General features: G+C 41.1%; 1 protein-coding gene across 6 annotated transcripts in view; it reads right to left on the bottom strand.

Moving 5' to 3' along the window:
* Positions 1-22,148, bottom strand: part of CCNT2 (cyclin T2) — a 44,108-nt gene extending 21,960 nt beyond the window's left edge. For 2 of the 6 annotated variants that reach the window (XM_084642971.1, XM_084642973.1), the window contains exons 1-5: positions 20,935-21,236; positions 18,696-18,777; positions 14,938-14,964; positions 2,485-2,613; positions 1,268-1,328 (exon numbers count right to left, since the gene is read on the bottom strand). In XM_084642971.1, the coding sequence (XP_084499097.1) occupies positions 1,268-1,328; positions 2,485-2,613; positions 14,938-14,964; positions 18,696-18,777; positions 20,935-21,221 (586 nt within the window). In that variant the 5' untranslated portion in view covers positions 21,222-21,236. Of the gene's footprint in view, positions 1-1,267; positions 1,329-2,484; positions 2,614-10,606; positions 10,663-14,937; positions 14,965-18,695; positions 18,778-20,934; positions 21,237-22,065 lie in introns of those variants that run through there. The other 4 variants (XM_084642972.1, XM_084642974.1, XM_084642976.1 and 1 more) reach the window with 3 other exon arrangements.

Here is a 22,148-nt window from a genome sequence, read left to right as displayed (position 1 = left end):
CAACTTAATATAGCATACATGCTTACAATGCAAATATCCTTTTCTCAGTTAAAGTAAATTGCAACAGAAAGGGTCAGCTAAAGGCCAATGATACTGGGTTATTGGGGATCCACTTTAATAGATGTACAGTAACTCCTCACTTAAAGTCATCCCAGTTAATGTTGTTTCATTGCTGAACAATTAGAGAACATGCTTGTTTAAAGTTGAGTAATGCTCCCTCATAACGTTGTTTGGCAGCCGCCTGCTTGGTCCACTGCTTGCAGAAAGAGCAGCCCGTTGCAGCTAGCTGGTGGGGGCTTGGAACCAGGGTGGACTGGCAGCCCCACTATCAGCTCCCCGCTCCCCTAAGTTCCCTGTGCATCAATTGCCAGCAGTTTAGCTGTCCCTCCCCCCCCACTGCCATGTGCTGCTCCTGCCCTCTGCCTCCGAGCTGCTCCCGGGAGCCTCCTGCTTGGTGGGTGTGGGTGTGTGTGTGTAGAGGGGGGCTAATATCAGTGTCCCCCTTCCCCTGGTTCATCCCATCCATACTGCAGAGGGGAGACAGGAGTCTCTGGACAGAGGAAGCTTGCTGGCAGCAGTTGCTGTCTCAACTTCCTGATTTACTTAAAATGGCAGTGTACTTAGAGTGGGGTCAGCATACTTAAAGGGGTAATGCGTCTCTCTCACACAGGGTATGCGTTTCTGTCTCTCTGTGCCATGCTGTCTCCCCTCCTTCCATTCGTGCTGCCTTGTAGCGTGTTAGGCTACATTAACAATGTGTTAACCCTTGAGGGCTCAGCCGAATGCTAGTTCATCATTTAGCAGTAAGGCATTCCCTGGGAAATATCCCACCCTCTTCCACCCTCTAACTTCACCACCTCAACCAAGCTTCGCAATCATCATTGCTGTGTACAATATTAAATTGTTTGTTTAAAACTTATACTGTGTGTGTCTGTGTGTATATACATAAGCAGCAACATTCTTCATAATGAAGTTTCAAAGCTGTACTAAGCCAACATTCAGTTGTAATAATATACATACACACACAGAGTATAAGTTTATATATACACATATAAAAATATAATATAATTTGTGTGGTGAAAACCCCTGCCCCCCGCTATTTACATTAATTCTTATGGGGAAATTGGATTCGCTTAACATCGTTTTGCTTAAAGTCGCATTCTTTAGGAACATAACTACAACGTTAAGCGAGGAGTTACTGTACATTTAATTGATTGCATGCAGACCTTATTCTTGCGCAGGCTGAATGCCATTTAAAATAACATACCTAAAGTTTGAAGCATTATTGTTTCAAGTATAACCAGTTCTTGGGCCTGCTGAAGGTATGCCTGAAATGTAAAAAAATAAGTTACTGTCAAGACCTACTAGAGAAATTTATTGTGCTTACCAAAGTCTCAAACAGAAATGGTATGGGTGACATTTAAAGACCTCCTTTAAGACCTCAAATTTACTTACTTTTGATTTGCTATATCTTGATACACACTTGGATTATCAACTTTAAAAACAGTTAACTGCAACTTGTCTGTGATCACAAAGGCAATTAGCCATTCAATGAATGGTAGCATAAATCAAATCTGAGAACTATTTTCATAACTGAGCATGAAAATAAGTACTGTATACTACAAGAAGAGGTATAACTGCTGTTGGATGGAGAAATTTCCTTTTCCAATACAGTAGAACCTCAGAATTACGAACACCAGAGTTACGAACAGACCAGTCAACCACACACCTCATTTGGAACCCAAAGTATGCAATCACGCAGCATCAGAGACCAAAAAAATAAAAAAAGCAGCAAGTATAGTACAGCACTTGTGTTAAATGTAAACTAGTAAAAAATAAAGGGAAAGTTTAAAAAAGATTTAACAAGGTAAGGAAACTGTTTGTGTTTGTTTCATTTGAATTAAAATGGTTAAAAGCAACATTCTTCATAATAAAGTTTCAAAGCTGTATTAAGCCAACGTTCAGTTGTAAACTTTTGAAAGAACAACCATGTTTTTTGTTCAGTTACGAACATTCCAGAGTTACGAACAACCTCCATTCCCAAGGTGTGCATAACTCTGAGGTTTTACTGTAGCTAAGTAGAGAAAAACATCTCAGCTTCTAAAATGGTATTAAAAAATACATGAGGATATAAAAGATACTGTGTTCTTATGATATGTTAATCAAGATTAACCTGAACTTCTATCACAAAAGTTAAATGCGTTACATCATAGAAAACTTTTTATTACATGCACAAGTGTCCTATTAAAAAGGGAATTAGAGGTCTTAGTCTGCATGAAATATTAAGTAATGGTGATAGGTCCACTAATGGCTATGCTATTACGTTACAAAACAGACAAATTATTTGATTTAAGCATAGAAGAGTCTTCTAGAGTCAGCAGATGACATTAATCCAGTCAAGAACCTAGTACAGCAACTCATCTGAAGTGTCAACTGTATCTTAAGAAGAATTACAATTAGATTTAAAGTATCACTTCCACGTACATCACTTTTTGTATCCAGCTGTGCCTCTTGAGGATGAAGACATGCATGTGCTACTTTGATAACATGTTCGAGTTTTCGTGGCTGTTCTTCCACTTTCGCAGCCAAAAACAATGCAGTAGGAGAGATTATCTGTAAGAGAGGATAATTTTTTAGTTTTGAGAAAATTTTTTTTTTCTAGTGCAAGCAGGACCTAAAGTTACATGAATGGGGGGGGAAACTGGTAATTGCAAAAAGTCTATACTAGAGATGAAACAATATTCAAGAGTAAAAAATGAAGACAGTTACTCTACCTGAATTTCAGTATGATAGAGTTCTCCTACTCAGCTGAAGAGGAAAAAATTGTAAGAATTAAACTATATTATGATCAAGAAACGTTTCAGGCCAAATTAATTCTGACAGATAGCTGACAAATTCTTTCATCGATAGTTACCGAACCAAGAAGAGGTGATTCCATTTTAGATTTAGTATTGGTAAGTAGCAAGGGCCTCACCGAAGAACTGGTTGTAGAGGAAAACCGTGGTTTGAGCAATTCATGTGCCAAATTCAGTTTAAACTAAATGGAAGGATAAACAAAAAGAGTCTGCAATTAGGTTCCTTGATTTCAAAACGGAAAACTTTAATAAACTAGGGCAAGTAGTTAGGGAAGAACAAGGATCTCAACGTGGAAGAGGCTTGGATTTACTTTAAGTCAAAGTTGTAGACAATATTTGAAGCCTGCATCCCAAGCAAGGAGAAAAATTCGTAGCGAAGGTTCCAGACCAAACTGGATGAACAAGGATCTCAAACGGGTTATTAAGGGAAAGCAGAAATCTTACAAGGAATGGAAGAAGGGATGGATCAGCAAGGAAAGCTACCTATTGGAGGTCAGAAAGTATAGGAAAAAAGTGAGAACTGCCAAAAGCTAAGCAAAGTTGGACTATGCAAAGGAAATTAAAACCAACAGTAAAAGGTTTTTTAGCCATATAAATAAAACAAAAACAAGTAAAGAAGAAGTGGGACGGCTAGAGCACTGAGGACGGGATACTTTTTGCAATTACCAAGCATGGCCCAACACCTAAATTAATACTTCGCCTCAGTTTTTAATAAGGGTTACAAGGAGCTTGGACAAGATAAGGGTGGCTAATGAATACGAGGATATGGAAGTAGAAAATGACCACATCCAAAATGGAAGTCAAATTCAAACAGCTTAATGGGATCAAATCAGGGGGCCTGGATAATCTCTATCCATTAATATTAAAGGAACCTGCACATAAAATTGCAAGCCCTACAACAAGGATTTTTAATGAATCCATAAACTTGGGGTCCGTACCCTCTGACTGGAACACTGCTAATATATTATCTATTTTTAAGGGAAAAGAAGTGATCCAGTAAACTACAAATCTGTTAGCTGACTTCAATTGTATGAAAGATCTTGCAACAAATTTTGAAAAAGTAGTTAAGAATACAGAGATAAACGGTACTTTGGAAAAAACTGGCAGATTGTACCAGATCAAAATGATGTCTTTCTTTGAGAAGATAAGTTATTTTCTAGACAAAGGAAATACAGCAGATCAAATCTACTTGGATTTCAGTAAGGCACTGACTTATTTCCACATGGAAAATTAGTTAATTTGAGAAGATGGGGATTAAAATGAGAACTAAAATGTAGGGAAAGGAACTGGATAAAGGGGAGATTACATCAGGTCATAATGACAGGTGAACTGTCAAGCTGGAGGGAGGTTACTAGTGGAGCTAATCAGGGATCGGTGTTGGGACCAATATTACTTATTTTCATTAATGACCGCGGCACAAAAAATGCGAGTGTGCTAATAAAATTTGTGGATGACATAAAGTTGGGAGGTACTGACAATACTGAGGAGGACCAGACTATCATACAAGAAGATCTGCATAACCTTGAAAACTGGAATAATGGAAATGTGATGAAATTTAATAGTTTAAAGTCATGCACTCAGGAACTAACAAGAATTTCTATCAATTAGTGGGAGACATATCAGTTGAAAGCAACAGAGGAGGAGAAAGATCTGGCTGTATTGGTTGATCACAGGATGACTGAGCCACCAATGTGATGCAGCCATGAAAATGGCTAATGCAATCTTAGGATGAATCAGACGAGGTAAGTCCAGTAAAGATAGAGAAGTGTTATTACCATTATGCAAGGCACTGGTTAGACCTCATCTGGAATAGTGTGTGCAATTCTGGTCTCCCACATTTAAGAAAGATTAATTCCACCTGGAACAGGTACAGAGAAGAGATACTGGGATAATCAGAGGAATGGAGAACCTACCTTACGAGAGGACACTTGCGGAGCTTAGCTTGTTTAGACTAACCAAACTAAGGCTGAGGGAAGACATGATTGCTTGCTCTAAATACAACAGAGGGAGAAACACCAGGGAGGGAGAGGGGTCATTTAAGATAAGGGAAAATGTTGGCACAAGAAAAAAAGATCTAAACTGGCCATCAACAAGTTTGGGCTTGAAATGTGATGAAGATTTCTAACCATCAGAGTAGTAAAGTTCTGAAACAGCCCCACAAAGGGAGCAATGGGGAAGGGGGGGAGAGGGGGAGGAGGAGAACCTAACTGGTTTCAAGACTTAACTTGATAAAGTTATGGAGGGAATGATATGATATGGCCTACAATCACATGTAGCCCCTTTGCGACTGCTGGAGGCTAATATCTCCAAGGGCTAGAGATGAGACGCTAGGTGGGAAGGGGTCTGAGTTACTACAATGAATTCTTTCCCAGGTGTCTGCCTGGTAGGTCGTGCTGAAATGCTCAGGGTCTAACTGATCACCATATCTGGGGAGAGGAAGGAATTTTCCCTTAGGTCAGACTGGCAAAGACCCTGGATTGTTTTTTTCCCACCTCCTCTGCAGCATGGGTCACTTGCTGGTTTGAATTACAGTAAATGGTGGGTTCTCTGTAACTTGAAGTTTAAATCATGATTCAAGGACTTCAGTAACTTGGCCAGAGGTTATGGGTCCATCACAGGAGTGCATGGGTGAAGTTCTGTGACCTGCAATGTGCAAGAGGTCAAACTAGATAATCATGACGGTCCCTTCTGCAATTAAAGTCTATGTGACTATTCACAGGTAAAACAGTTTTCCAGAGACAGGTTAGAATAGGATATTTCTTTTGAAATTTACTAAATTCAGACAGTTCGTTCAAGTAAAGATTAAGCTCAGAACTGAGTGAACTCTGATACTATCTTTTGTTATGAAAAAGGTGAAGCAGAGTCCGAGGAAGATCCAGTAGCTATTGACTGTCAGAAGCAAGCATAAACATTATTTGGCACAGAAACTTGGTAAGCAATCAGAATGCTAATGGATCAGAAGTATGAGACGATAACAAAATCAATTATTTCACAGGAGAACCTCCGACCTGGAACAGTCCCATAATACTTAACACAAAACGAGTCCCTGGGATGCATTACGCACACCATGATTCGTGAACTGGAAGTTGCATCAACAAGTAATGCATATTTGAATACAAATTACTTTGGGGAAGGATAAATGATATACACCCACTTTAAGGGCCAATAACACCTCAATGCAGACTGCCATGACTGGCACAGTATTTGTAAAATTCAATAAAAATATTCTTTAATGTTTGTATACAATGCCAAAACAGAGGCACTGTTCTATAGCCCAGTTCCTAGATGTCAGTTTTCAGGATCAGAGTACAAAATAGGATCTTATTTCTCCTAAACTGGAAAAAAAAAAATTAAAAAGAGCCGATCTTTTGAGAAAGTGCATTTTGTATTTGCCACTCCCATTTTTCAGGCAAACAATAGAGCGAAGAGTTAATTCTAAGATGTCTGCCAACTCATTTTTCTGTAGCAAGGAAACCTTTCACTTCCTATTCCAAAAAGGAATCAAGTGTTACATAAAATTGTGTTAAAACTGTAGAGTTAAGATTATAATATGGTCAACCAAGACAAATTTACAGGATAAAGAAATAAGGCCTTGTCTAGCTGCAGAAGTCACACCAGCTTAATTTTAATTGATATAACTAAATGGATTTAAGAGCATTCATCCAGGATTTACAAATTGTTTATCCATTTTAAAGCAGACTGAAGTTATAGTACAACTTCTCTATGTAGACCAACAGTAAGAAACAATCTGCCCATTGAGTGTCAATTACACATATGTTATCTATTGTAGCAACAAACATTTTAAACTACATATTGATACAAAGCTCAAGCACATATGAATTATTAATTAAGGCTACGTTTTAGTCACAGGTATTTTTAGTAAAAGTCACGGACAGTAAACAAAAATTCACGGCCCATGACCCGGCCCATGACTTTTACTATATACCCCTGACTAAAACATGCTCTGCGGTGCATACTGCCTCTGCCTGCAGGCACCGCCCCCGCAGCTCCCATTGGCCACAGTTCCCGCTGCTGCTCAGAGCCTGCCTCACCCTGTCCCCTGTCCCAACCCCCTGCCCCGTCCCACACCCAAACTCTGCTGCTTCTGCTGGGGAGGGTGGAACACAGTGGCCCGAGACTGCCCCAGCAGCAGCTGGTGAGCTGCCCCTGAGGCAGGAGCACCAACTGTTGCAGAAGTCATGGAGGTCACAGAATCCGTGACTTCCGTGGCAAATTCGCACCCTTAATTATAAACTATGACTCCTGTGAAGATCCATTAACAAAAACCCCAAATGAAATTACTTGCTCTACACTGTCAATGGGTATTGTAGCCCTTTCCATTGAGCCAAGATGGGGGATATCCCAAAAATCAAATACTTGTTTTTCCTTGTTATAAAAGTGGACAAAATATGGACAACTGAAATCAGTCGCCCTCTGATTAGAAGCAGATATTTTCAACTGATCCACTTAACATTAAGAAAACAAAAAGATCCTCTTAATGTTTCTCTTAATTTTTCTATAAACCTTAAAGTTTAGCAAACTAAAAGGAACACAAACAGCAAATCTGTGGCCTCCTTTGAGCTACAGAAATATGTAATTAAGAAACCTAAACCAGGGATAGCCTATTTTTTGTCAAGGCCCAAATTTCTTGGTCAAGGTATAGTCAAGTCCAGACTCCAGAGAAAGTAATAATTAATAATTATAATAGAAATACAAAGATTTTGGGGTCAGTTCAAAAACCTCTGGTGGTCTGGATTTGGCCATGGTCTGCCTATTGGCTACCCCGACCTAGTTTCCTCGCTAAAGCTGGATCAGGCAGCAATTGGTTACACAGCTCCCTAAGAAAAAGGAAACCGCTTCCGTGTTCTTTGGACATATTTACTTGCAGCATTTAATATTTTATTTCTCCAAATAAGCTGCATTTCACATTTAAGTTCTCTTTCCTTCTTGCAACAAAAATTCACTAAAATTTGTTGATGTTATACTTTAATGTATAAAAGGTATTAAGGTTGCCCTACACTTTCTGTAAAATCCAGTTTTCAGTTACTTATAACCTTCAAACCTGAACCACTTAAATTGAGTTTTCTATTTCAGATGTCTACCTCAAGCTAAATTTATTTTGAAAGTTTCAGCCAGAAACTTGAGAACCAAACTACAGAATAACGTTCCGTCATTTAAAAAAATTCTGGTGTCCTTTTTATTTGAGGAGTACTATCATGCTCTGGAATAAGAACTTGCAAATTATCAGGAGGTACATTGTGTGTTAGGGAAGTGCCTTTTGCTGTTCTTGTGAAAAATTGTTCAAACTTGACCCAGTCATAATTTTTGAAAAGTTTCAGATCACAAAGACAGCTAAAATCTTGAAGATTCAGTGTGTACTGAGCACACTCCAGCTACTCACAGCTCCTATGTATAACCAGAGGTATGTGAGCCATCCCAGCAGCCTGGGTGAGCATGTTCCAATCCAGGGTTACCTTGCAATTTCCAGACTTTCCTTGCAATTGCTATTCTGGGCCAAGCACAGGAACGAAGAGCAGGGAACCTGTGCCTGCTGTACTTTCAGTGACCCTCTTGCTGGTACCCAGTCAATGTGGATGTGTTAGACACCAGACTCAAATGCAAAGGGGATAAGAGCCGGACCAGGGTGGAGGGAAAAGAGTAGACTAAAACAAAGTACCTGATGAGACTGGGACTCTGAGATGGGGAGGGATGAGGCGAGGGAAGAAGATGTGCGAGTATGGGGAAAGTGTTAGATTTGACAAGGAGCTGAAGTATGGGGAAACTGGACAAGGAATCTGGAGGCCAGGGGGACAGGAGTGGAGTGGAAGACTGGGACTCTGGCAGAGAGCCCTGGAGGGTAGGTATTAGGGTTGGTTGGGCAGGAAGACTGGAATGAGAAGCCTGAGAAACAGAAGTGGGACTGTGATGAGGAGCCCAGGGTAGAGAATAGAACTGGGAAAGAAACAGGTTGGAAGCGATGAGGCAGAAGGGGTGAAACTGAGATGAGGCAGAGAAGTGAGAACAGCTAAAAGTCTCTGTCCACTACAGCACACTTCCCTCGAGAGGCTGGAATGAAACCCAAAAAATCAGAATCTCACCATTCTGTTGCAATCAGTAAGTATCTGTGGAAACCCACTGGCAATGTGCATTTTTCAGCCCCCTTTAAGTGCTGGTCCACATAGAAGGATGACATCCTACTACTGCCATCAGTTACTCCATTAGCTCAAGTGGCACAGGTCTGTGTGGTGGAGCAGAGATTCCAATGCTGCTAATGAACTATGTGGGTGTCAATATCTTATATGATGGAATCTGTTTTTTCAGTTTGCTTTTTAAAAACATAGGAAATTACAAGCCAAACTACATTAACAGAACATTATTAAGGTTGCAAAGTCAAGCCCTCAAAAATTAGGAAGTGCCATATTCTATGAGTCTAATTAAGATTGTACAGGCAACCTTAATTTGGCCCCTTGTGCACATTCATTTTATACAGCTTTTAATTACATGATCACACATTCCCTTCCTCCCCACCCAGATACCTGCCTCATTCAGTGCACTGGATATGAAACAGGGTTGGATAGCAAAGAGGCTGTTGTCTATAAATGCCCTACGACATTTGTTGCAGAAGTTGAAAGGTCCACAGTGAATGAACCAAGGGACTGCACAAAGAGAAAGGAGGGTCTCATGGTTAAGGCAGCTGAATGCTGCCCTGGAAATCTGGATTCTATCCCTGTCTCTGTCAGAGAATTCTATGTGACCAAGTCTCCCTTGATCAAATAATTGTTAAGCAGTTACTTCTCCAATAATTTCCACTGAAATTCTATGAGAGATGTCTGACTGACAGTACTGGAATTCTACTTAACCAAATATCAGGTACAGAATTAGAATGCTTCCTCCATCCATCAACTTCTCAGTGTGCCTCAACTTTTACTGAGCAGGACCACTTCCAAAGGTGAGAGATCTCCATGTCCATTCAATCCTTGATTTCCATGGCTTTGTCTAAGCTAGAGTTTTTTGGTATTGTTACTCAAGTTAACCATTTTTGAAGATACTTATTCAGATATGAAATGGCTTCCTTGAAACTTCAGACATAGCATGTCAGTGAGGAACACATACTCTTCAAGATACCAAGGACAGCTGAGCAACCTAAATGGAGATCCACCTACCATGAATACTTAAAATTTTATTCTGATGATATTTTATTTCATACCTTTCACTTTAGAGCATAATAGAGGTACTTAAGGTTAGGTGGTGAGATACAAAGAGCTCACATTCCTTTTATCAAAAGACACATTTTAAAAAAAATTTCCATTTAAGTAATAAGAAAGAGGCATTCAGTTTGCAGCTATAACCTGATCATCAGGAAATATTCTGGTCAAACTGCCAAGAGTTGGAACAGCACAAATGTTTAAGAGAGCTCCATCTTCTCAGGCCTTCCTTTTTAACAATTTAATCACCGTTTGCAGCTGTTTCTTAGCTTAAGTAAAATGGGTTAGTTTCAGTTTCCTCGTGGACAGATCAGCATCAGGTATCTGTCATTAGAACTGCCATCCTTATTAGTCTTGTGCCTTGTCTATACTGAACTTTTTGATACAGTCTTAACTCTAGTTAATACAACTGAAAACAGACATAGCCTAAATATAAGGGGAATGCAAGTGATTTGTCACTCAAACTCATCATAAAACCATCAGGAAAATGTGCAGAATAAAATTCCTTCTGGATGAATTTTTAAATATTTCATTTTAACTACTCACTTGTGAGGGTAGGTAGCCTCTCAGCAGTAGCTCACCAATCATTACCTCTAGCAGTATATAACTCCTCACTGAAGACTATAAGTATGCCAAGCTTGAAGTTTTAAAAGGAAACCATTTGGATGATCTAAATAAAAAAGGCTTAAAGATGACTAAGTCTGAGAATGAGTTCTGTGAGGAGAAAAATAAAGATTTCTGAATTTCACTTCAGTCAAGTTTAATCAAACCTAAAATAACGTATTAAAAGAGTGTTTTATCAGTTACTATACAGCCACTACAGTATGTACAGAAAGTAGCAAATATCATCTACTGCAAAGTGAAAATACTTTCATGCCTTTTCTAAAAAATAAAAATAAAAAATATCACATTAAGTTTAAGACAGCATGATGTTAACATATACCTCAGATTTAAAGAACTCTGGAGACAAGGTTAATAAAATGGTGTAAGAGGATTTTGGCAGGTGGCAGGAATCCCATTTTTGACCGTCAATCAAAACAGACAATTCCACAGAAAAAGTGAAGATGCCTGTGCTCTTTGTGCAGCATGTAATTCAATGAGAACATCATTGTTAAACTGATTTAAAATCTCAGTGTTCACATTTCTGGAAATGCCAGTTATTAAAATATGTAGATATGGCTCTCCAAATATAGTCATTCACTTGGTATTTAAAACCTGCTGTCTTCCTTACAAATGTACTTGTACGGGTTGAGTACCTAGGGCTGTGAAAACACTGATATTTGTTGATGTTATGTCACTGAAATATTTATATGAACATATTTTGTTTTTATATTAAGAATTTAAGGCTCTAATTTCAATCTTAAACTTACCTAGCTTAAAAAGTTAAAATGGAAGTGATAGGGACATTTGTTATTCTGATGGGTAGGCAGTAAACTATAGAACTGTCTAGAACAGTGTTCCCCAAACTTTTTACCTGGTGCCCCCCACAGGACCTCCGAGCTGGAGCCGAGAGTGAGGCCACAGTCAGGGTCATGGCTGGGAACACAGCTGCAGTCAGGGCCAGGGCTACAGCTGGGCCAGGAGCAGGAACAGGTGACACTCCCTCCATGCTCCGCCGTGGGGCCTGGCCCGGGCCCCACCATGTCCCCCCCCCCACAACATTCCTTTGTGTCCCCCACAGTTTGGGGACCACTGGCCTAGAAGCATCAATGAGGAAGGGGAAATAAGGGGAGTTACCAGTTACTGGAAAGCAACTCATTGGCTGTTGGAGATGGGACTGTGTGGAGTCCTGAACTTATGAAGGTGGACAGGGCTTCTGAAAACTTAGGTTTACGTAAAGTTGGCTAGCTCCTTTTAGTTTTCAGCATTGAGTTCACTGGGTGGTTTCTCATATGAACTGTGGTAAGTGTAAAAGTTCTCAATCAATGCTGCAAATAAGTGGTTGGTATAGTGTACAGTTTTATTTGACTCAAAATTTCTGAAGTTAAAATAGTATGAAACAAGTTATTGCTTTGGCTAAAATAGTAAATAGAGTTCTTTAGAAGTAAAATGTAAAGGTTGTCAAGATAAAAAGGATCCATTATCTAAAGAGCCTAGAAAAGTCTGGCTTTCCAGATTATTCAATATCTGTGCCATTGAATGGAGCTTAACCTACTGAAGTGGAAGAGCGAACATTGATGTAGTTAATTTTATTTTGAGACATTTGAGAGTCATCAAAATGTAGCCACAAGAATAATTTAAGCCTCTGTTTCAGGTCTTCCAGCAGCTCTTTGATATTAGCTTCAATAATTTTTGACACAGAAATACAGCATAATTGATGTGATTATGCCAGAAAACCTGAACAGCGAAGACTTGAACTTGACAGGAAAGTTGCAACCTTCTTTTATGGAAACACCACCATTTTTAAGATAGCACAAAATGAACAATTTAAATAAATTTAAGCATTTGCCCTGGATATACTCCTCCGGACAGATTATAGAGTAAAATTTCCAAAGATGCCTAAATGTAAATCCATTTTCAAAAGTGGCTGTGGCAGTTAGGAGCCAAATCCCATTGGAAATAAAAGAAAAGGTACAACACTGTGTTTTTAAAAATAATTCTTGACGACGGGTTGGATATTTGACTAGTCCAAAAATAAATGGCCAACTGACTAGTCAAATAATATCAAGAACAGTCAAATATTTTTAAGCACAAATTCATTAGAACAGCAACAAAAAAGTAAGATTTTATGGTCACCAATAGGCTCGGCCTTAAATAGATGCTTATGTCTAACAACAAAAATACAAATTACTTAACTGAGTTATTTTAATGCAGGAAAACGCAAAACACAATGAAGCGTGCTGGAACATTTGACTGTGATTAAATAATAGTCTTGTCAAGCCTACATGATGGATTGCAGGCGCATGGAATGGTCTTAGAATTCATCTCCAATATGGACCACAATTTACTGCAGGGACCTTGTCCATAAGGCTCTCTCGATAAAAAGTTTTGCCAGCTTAAAAAAAAGCATATTAGATAAAGACAAAAACATCTAGACTATTAATATATTGTTTTCAAGCTCAATACAGTGTGGACGTACTAATGTTTAACCAGATCTTGAAAGTTAAGTGGTTATAGATTATGCTAGATTTTTCAAACTATGGTCCACAGAGTTGGATTCTGGCATTTCCAGCAGCCAAATTTCATTAAGAACTGCTAAAAACATTCATTGCTTTTACAATATTACTTTCCTATGATTGCCTTACATGCCACGGAGATGTTATGAGATTGTGCGGGGGGGGGGGGGGGGTAGGGGGGAGGAGGGAAGGTAATCAACAAGGCAATCACTGTAATACAGCCAAAGCTATGAATACTCTGAGAACTTCCATAATTGGGTATCAAAATATTTTAACTCTTTGAAATGCAATAATTAGGAGGAAGAACAGCTTAATCACACCTACAGTCTATCTTAAGTATTTATATAAAGCCAATCCATCATTTTAGTGTTTAGGCACTTTACCAGGATTCTAACATGTGTGAAATTAAACAATGACAGGGCATCATATGTTAAGTGCACTGGATACTTCTTAGCCTGGTTATCTGGTACAGTATTTCTACAAAGTGATTTGAGTGTTTTAAGAGTTTCAAGTTTAAGAGTGCATCTTGGGTGTTTTACCTCCCATTTCCCATGTGCCAAGGTTCTCTTCTCATTTCTGCATTTGGAAACAGGCAAAAATGATGTCTCCAATTAATACAAAACCGAAGCCAAGTTACAGTTGATGCCTCGTATGAATGTAATGATGAAACAGTTTTTTAAACCTGTTATGGGAATAGTTTGCAGTGTGTCTGCTGCATCTTCTTTTAACAAGAGTATAGACCTTATGGTGTTAAAATAGTTAACCAGCAAACCAAAAGTTAAGTCTCTGTCAACATTGACTTTGAAAGCATCAGCTGCACTAATGATAAATTTCATGCTAAACTTCGTTTCTACATGGTTTGCCTGACCAGTGAAAACTAGCTATTACTGTTCTAAAGGTAGAGTATGGATCTAGATAAAAATTTATTAAACTTACGGTTGGTCTCTACTGACCAAACAAAAATTTAGAGAGTTTAAAAATGGCTGTTATGCTGCTTCAATGCCAGGATATACAAAACCTAACCTGAAACTACTGCTGAAACCATTGCAAGATAGCCATTCTGACTTCCTTCAAGATTTTAAGAATTTACTACAAAGTTGCTATCATTTTGAAAACTGCAGAAACAGAACTGAGCCAATAAAAATGTATCATTGAATAGTTTCTTTCAGCAGATCTTATATTAGATCTTATATTATATTATAACATTTAGCAATGGCCATCATGGAGTAGAGATTTTTGCCTATAAATATGTATGTATTTGCATGATCTACTTACATGCATAATCAAGTGGTACTTAAGGAATAAATACATAAGTTTAGTGTAGAATAGTTAAAGGAAATTCAGTTTACCAATAAAAAGGGAATGAAGGCTTAAGCCTTACAATCTGAATTGATTCTTGCAGCCACAACTCAACCTATTGTAAATTTTGGCAGCTAATTTTTATCCCCAGGCTTCCTATTTCTTGTTTTCATGAGTAAGCATTAGCTTTCATGTAAGTCGAAGAACCATTAGACATGCATATTCGATAAAAAATGTCAGATAGGCTTTAGCTTTAAGATCATTAGTACCTTGTACAATTTTAATTTCTAACAGTTAGTTTCTTCTTGCAGTAAATGAATGTAGTAGTTAAATTTTCAGCTGGCCAAGCACTCTGAAGATTTGGATAACATTTACTAAGTATTCATAACAGCCTTTGGCCTTTGCCCTGTCTACAAAGAACCTGCCAGATGGCCTGGGAGTATGAATTTAAAAGTGACTCACATTCACTTTGAGACCACTCCCTTCACCCTAAAAGAATAGGAAAAGAAAAAATGAGGCAGTGCATTTGATGCCTATGCATCAATACAAATATAAAAACCACTGTCTAACATAACATTCATAGCAAATACAGAAAGTTATTTGGAGACACGCGTATAAGTTCTCTGAAAGATATGTGCTAGCTTTTTAACTTTTAGTTCAATTAATAAGTTACAACATTATCCTTTCATAAACGTAGCTTTTCTGAAACTGAAGGCTGCATAGAACTGACCCATAAGAAATTTAATGCAGCTCTGCTTACAAGTTACAGATGTGCTAGCAATTCTAAGAACTAAGTGACTGTATAGACTAGTTTCAGAGTAACAGCCATGTTAGTCTGTATTTGCAAAAAGAAAAGGAGTACTTGTGGCACCTTAGAGACTAACCAATTTATTTGAGCATAAGCTTTCGTGAGCTACAGCTCACTGTAGCTCACGAAAGCTCATGCTCAAATAAATTGGTTAGTCTCTAAGGTGCCACAAGTACTCCTTTTCTTTTTTTGTATAGAAAAATGTCCAGTTGAAGGTAGAATATAGTGGCTAAAGCAGAGGTGGGCAAACTACGGCCTGGGGGCTGCATCCGGCCCTCCAGGTGTTTTAATCCGGCCCTAAGGCTCCCACTGGGGAGCAGGGTCTGGGGCTTGCTCCGCTCGGGCGCTCCAGCCAGGGAGGAGGGTCAGGGCCTTGCCCCACTCCGTGCAGCTCCGAGAAGCAGCAGCATGCCCCGTTCCAGCTCCTATGCACAGGAGCAGCCAGGGGACTCTTCACACTGCCCGCACAGCTCCCATTGGCCAGGAACCATGGCCAATGGGAACTGCGGACAGGGCAGCGCCTGCGGACAGGGCAGCAAACAGAGCCACCTGGCCACGCCTCCACTTAGGAACCAGATCGGGGACATGCCGCTGCTTCTGGGAGATGCTTGACGTAGAGCGCCACCTGGAGCCTGCGCCCAACCCCTCCCATGCCCCAACCCCCTGCCCTGATCCCCCTTCCACCAGCCGAACCCCTCAGTGCTGGCCCAGATCACCTTCCTCACTCCCAACCCCTCATCCCCAGCTCCCCCCCGGACATACCAACCTCCTGCCTCCGTCCAGAGCCCCCTCCCACACCCTGAACTCCTAATTTCTGGCCCCACCCCAGAAATGTGAAAGCTATCCCTCACCCCATCCCACACCCGAACCACCAATTTTGTGAGCAATCATGGCCTGCCATAAAATTTCCTTACCCAGATGTGGGCCCTTGGGCCAAAAAGTTTGCCCCCCCCCGTGCTGAAAACTCTCGTCACTACCAAAAGCTGGCCTTGGTTGCTAGATGTGTCTTGGTTTACCACCCAATGGATTTCTTTTTTAGGCTACACCAGTCTGGGCTGTGGAAACATCATGTAAACTCAAATCTCCACTCCAATCAACTCTGCCTGAATGAGGAGGGCCATAAACTGCCCACAGTCACAAAAGTAACCTTTGGGTGCCTCATTAGATTATACTCAATTGGCCATGGATTACCAACTAGATCAGCAGTCCTCAAACTGTGGGTTGTGACCCAAAGATGGTCGTGACCCCATTTCAACAGGGTCATCAGAGTCAGCGTTAGACTCACTGGACCTGGCGCCGAAGCTGAAGCCTGAGCCCCGGCGCCTTGTGCTGAAGTTGAAGACCAAGGGCATCAGTGCTCAGGCTTTGCCCCCCTACGTGACAGGCGTCAGGCTCAGGCTCCAGGCTCCCTGCCTGGAGTCATGTAGTAATATTTGTTGTCAGAAGGGGGTTGCAATGCAATGAAGTTTAAGAACTGCTGAACTAGACTATGTACTTATCTATCAAAATGAGAAAAAGTGATGTAATACAAACCTTTTACTTTCCTCGATGGATTAATCCAAAAACACCTTTAAAGGGCTTGTCCATGCAAAATAACCTAATCGTATTTAAACATGATTTTGATAGATATACACTTGTGTCCTAAACTTTTAACACTATTCTTGCCCTGAGAATGAAAAGCTATTTTAAAGAAGTTCATTTCAGGCTAGATACATATCACAATAAAATAAATACGTAGCCCTCTAACACGGTTGTAGCACAGATTTTCTCCATTCATACAAAGAAGAATAGCGAGTCCAGGTACAAGACATAATAAAAAGCCTTAAACATTTTTGTAGATGTGGTTTAAAACTCTAACTATTTGATAACCAGCTTGCTGCAAATTTGACAGACTCCTAGGTGGCAAAAATAATTAATCATGTTTAGCTAATTTGTTTGTAGTCCAGTCATTTTATATGGCTTATTTCTTGTTCTACCATCAAGACACAAAAAATCTTAATGCACCTGGGTCTCAACTATGTTTCACACCAGTGTTTAAACTATTTTTACAGTGTAGCCAGGGCTCAGAGAGACCATCCACGCCATTAAACAACATACCTCCTTACACCATTGACTATTCTTTATATGGGAGGGAGGGGGAGAGGAAGGAGAGAAAACAAATCCAAAAGATCTATTTTCATATGATGAAAGACATAAGCACTAAACAAATATTTTTTACCAACACATCTAATATATCTGACAGGAGAAACAGGCTTGAGATTTCACATGATCCAGTTTTTAAAAATATTCCAAACAGAACTGGTTACAGAAACATCCAAACACAAACAGAATTTTTATTAAAGATTTAACATCCAGTTCACCAGTAAATTACATACAAGACAGCAAGAGCTACTTTCCAGGCCAGATTTGAGATTTTTCCATCTACTGTATCTGCCCATTGAGTTACCGAAGGTAGAAGAGTTATACGAGTTGACAATGGCTTTTACAAATCAAAGTACAGTAGAACCTCAGAGTTATGAGCTGACCAGTCAACCACACACCTCACTTGGAACTGGAAGTATGCAATCAGGCAACAGCAGAGACCAAAAAAAACAGACAAACCCAACCCAACCCCCCAAATACAGTACAGTACTGTGTTAAATGTGAAATACTAAAAAAATAAAAGGAAAGTTTAAAAAAAGGTTTGACAATGTAAGGAAACTCTTTCTGTGCTTGTTTCATCTAAATTAAGATGGTTAAAAGCAGCATCTTTCTTCTGCATAAGTAAAGTTTCAAAGTTGTATTAAGTCAAATTTCAGTTGTAAACTTTTGAAAGAACAACCATAATATTTTTTGTTCAGCTTTACAAACATCCTCCATTCCTGGGGTGATCATAAATTTGAGGTTCTACTGTATACGTAAATTAAACGTAAACCATAACTGCATCAGGTAATATTTGTTCCCATATCTAGAGCCCTTCAAATCTGCGGAGATCAGCTTTATATCTGCATATGCGGATATCCTCGGACCATGTTTGTAGATCAGATGCGGATACAAATTTTGTATCCGCACAGGTCTCTACCCATATCCCCAGACTTTTAAACTACATTGACAGAGAGTTTAACCAACAAATCTACAATAGAAAAATCAAGAAGATTGGTCAGTGTGTATTCTTGCTGTTTATCACATTATTTCTCTAGTTTAGGAACACAGCAGAAGTTAAATTTTAATTACTACCTGTTAAAATAGTCTCCACTTGCAATCAGAGTACTACAAATAATGTTTCTAAAACCATATTCTGAAGCTAGAATTATAATACTCTAAAATACAATGACACTGTACATGCTGACAGCATCACATGTGAAAGCTATGCCAGCTGTTGCCTCAAAATTATGTGCAAGTATAGTTTAAGAGTATAAAAGTCATTACTTACATTTCTATTAAATTTTGTGAAGGAATGATGCATATAAAACCTGTGCATGTAAACAATTGCAGTATTTATTGTAAGCTGAGATCTGAAAGATGGGATTAAGGAAATTTTACACATCTAGACAAAAAACGTATAACCAATAAAGTTGAAATTCTACCTACTACAAATAGCTTTATTTAATAGAATAACATAAAAAGTATAACTGAATTAACAAAGCAGAAATAAACTGAGAGTATAAATCTGGTGTGAAGGTACATTTACTATTTGTTTCAAACACATAGACTGTAAAACCAGACTTACGATATCTCATTCATTGGAAGGAGACTCCCTAATTCAGGGTTTATCTTTAGACAGATAACATTTTAACATTGCATCCTCTTGCTAGGAACAATTTTACTGTATTGAACATTTTAAAATAACTCTTTCAAGTATCCTTTATACAAGTTTATGCAGGCTAAGAGTCTTTTTTTCTAACTACTGTAACCCACTGAATCCTAGCTTGTAAAATCAAATTGAACAAAAACTTTTTATAGTAATTGGATGTTAATTCCAAGAGAAATGGAACAGATCATTTCCTGTGAACAATAACTATTGTTTATACATACAGAACTTCTAACAAAACCTAATACTCAACGAAAAAACTCCCAAGTCTACAATCATGCTATATGACAATTTAAATGAGGGAAATTGTAAAGGTATAATTGAAAACACAAGAGAAAAAAGAAAAGTACTTGTGGCACCTTAGAGACTAAAATTTATTTGATCATAAACTTTTGTGAGCTACAGTCTGTTGCATCCGACGAAGTGAGCTGTAGCTCACGAAAGCTTATGCTCAAATAAATTTGTTAGTTTCTAAGGTGCCACAAGTACTCCTTTTCTTTTTGCGAATACAGACTAAGACAGCTGCTACTCTGAAACAAGAGAAAAAGTTTAGAATAATGGCTTTCGGATTAAACGAAAGAGAGAGAGAGCGAGACTAATTTTAAGGGCTTGTCTACACTGCAACATTGTCGACAAAACTTTTGTCTTTAACAGGTACTTAAAAAAAGCCAAAAAGACAAAAGTTTTGCCAATGCAAGTGGCAGCATGAATGTGGCTTTGTTGGCAGGAGTGGTCTCCTGCCGACAAAGCTAATGCCACTCACGGGGCTGGAAGTATTTAGTAGGCAAAAGGAGAAAATACTGACAGAGTGCATTTACACATGCGAGTTTTAGCCCTGGTCTACACTGGCAAGGGGGCGGGGGATTGATCTAAGTTACATAACTTCAGCTAAGCGAATAACGTAGCTAAAGTCAACGTACTTAGATCTACTCACCGTGGTGTCTTCACTACAGTGAGTCGACTGTGGACTCTGCCTAAGCCTCTCAACTCAGTGGAGTACAGGAGTCAGGGAGAGCGCTCCAGGATCGATTTATGGTGTCTAGACAAAATCAATCAACCCCTGCTGGATCAATCGCTGCCCGCTGATCCGACGGGTAGTGTGGACATACCCTTAGCAACAAGGCTGTGTCGACACAGCCCTATCGCTAAAAGCTGCATAGTGTAGACAAGCCCTCAGTAAGACAACTGGGAGCCCTTCCGGAGTATGGTCGAAAATAAACTAAAATTAAGCTACAAACACAGGGTCTTAAAATGCAGCTCTTCCTCCTAACACTATATTCAACTTCAATAAATGTCATTCTCCTTTTTATTTCAAGGGGTGGGAGAGAAGAAGTTTGGCTTTAAGGGACTAAGAATGTTAAAGTAGCTGCAAAAGCCAAAGGAGATGAAAACAACTTTGGAGTTCAGTCATATCGATGGGGGGAAAGAATCCCGACCCAACCTTGAGAAGCATGTCCTTCAATCCCCCCCGTCCCCAACACCCGGCAGCACAGAGTTGGGGAACGTTATAACGCCTCAGACCCACTCCCCGAGGAGGGCTGGATCAGCCGGGAGTTTCAGAGAATGTAATACGGGAACAGAGAGATGAGCCAACAACTCTCGCCCCCAGACCCACCCGCTGCCTCCCCTCCACCACACCGAGGCCCCAGCTCCCTTCCCGGCGCCAGGCCCCCGCTCGCCTCCTCTCTAGGCCCCCGGCACTCTCCGGCTCCCGGCCGGTACCTCTCGGCACACAGGACCTGGTGCCTTGCGGCCCCTAGGCCGGCCCCGGCTCCCCTCCACCTACGCGCTGAGCTGCCGGATGAGGCTGCCACCCAGGCCTCGCCCCGCCCAGCCCGGCCCGGTCTCCACGGTCGGATACACGTTGAGGCGCTGGCCCATGTCCTGGATGAGGTTGGCCGCCTGCTGCCGATACGAGAGCTCCTTGTCGGCCTCCACCCCGCAGCGCCGGGTCGGCGTGTTCTCCAGCTGCTCCCGGCTGAAGAACCAGCGCGATGCAGACACGGAGGAGCCGCCACCCCGCACCGCCGAGCCCGCGCCACCAGACCCGCTCGCAGCCGCCGCCATGACACTTCCTCCCCCTCCTCCTCCGGCCCCGCCCGCTGGCGGCCCAGCCGCCGCGGCGCCAGGCCCCTCTTCTCCCTCCATATTAGTTCTCGCGAGAACTCCGGGCGACGGCCCCCGCCAGGATTCCACCTAGCCGCCTAAAACCATAGAGTCTGGCGAGAGCGCCGCAAGGAAAGCCGTGTTACGTTGTCTTCGAGGTTGCCATCGGCGGACAAGCCTATCGAGGCACCGTACAGTGCAGTGGCCCGCCCCGGATGTGGGGCGCAGGGAGAGGAGCCACTCTAGGATCGGGAATAAGAACTCCACCCCGCGCCTCAACGCCGGCCCCTTCCCCCGCAGCCTGAGAAAAGTCCCGCCTCGAGCGGATCCGGGCGGAAATGAGGTACCACCGTGCCTCTCCTCCCTTGTGCGGCCGCTGGCGCGCGCGCTGGTTGGGTAGCGGGGCGTGCGTCACCGTTTGACTCGCTCACCGACTTGCGGCGGGCAGCGGCTTCGCGTCATTCAGGGGACGGACGGGGTGTGTGCGCGCGCCGCGGCCCGCTCTTCGGCCGGAGCAGGCCTCCCTCACCCCAACCCTGGGGCTCGCCCAGCGGCCGCCCCTCCCCCGCTGCCCTTCAGGCTCAGCCCCAGCCGTCCTCCTGCCTCCTTCCCGGGCTTGGTCTGGAGCCGCTCCCTACCCCGGAGCCCCCTCTGGGGGCAGGGCCCGGTTAACTCTCCTGTGGGCCGGGGGTGATTAGATTTTGTGGAGCCCCTGTGTACAAATCTTTTTCCTAATTTAAAACAAAGGCTCACCATTATGGCATCGAGGCTGTTAACGCAGTACTAAACTTGCCTTTTAATTAACATAAAGCTTTTCTTTGGTTACGTTTCAGTCTTAAAACATGTAGAATATAGTTAAGTGAATTCAAAATAGCCTACTTCTTACCTTAGAACAGGTGTTATATTAGTTTCTTTCTGGGACGGAGTCTGGGTGCAGGAGGGGGCTCCAGGCTGGGGCAGAGTGTAGGG

Source organism: Lepidochelys olivacea (genome assembly GCF_965140295.1).
Source record: "Lepidochelys olivacea isolate rLepOli2 genome assembly, chromosome: 11".
Classification (NCBI taxonomy): Eukaryota; Metazoa; Chordata; order Testudines; family Cheloniidae; genus Lepidochelys; species Lepidochelys olivacea.
This window is presented reverse-complemented; position numbering and strand designations above follow the sequence as displayed.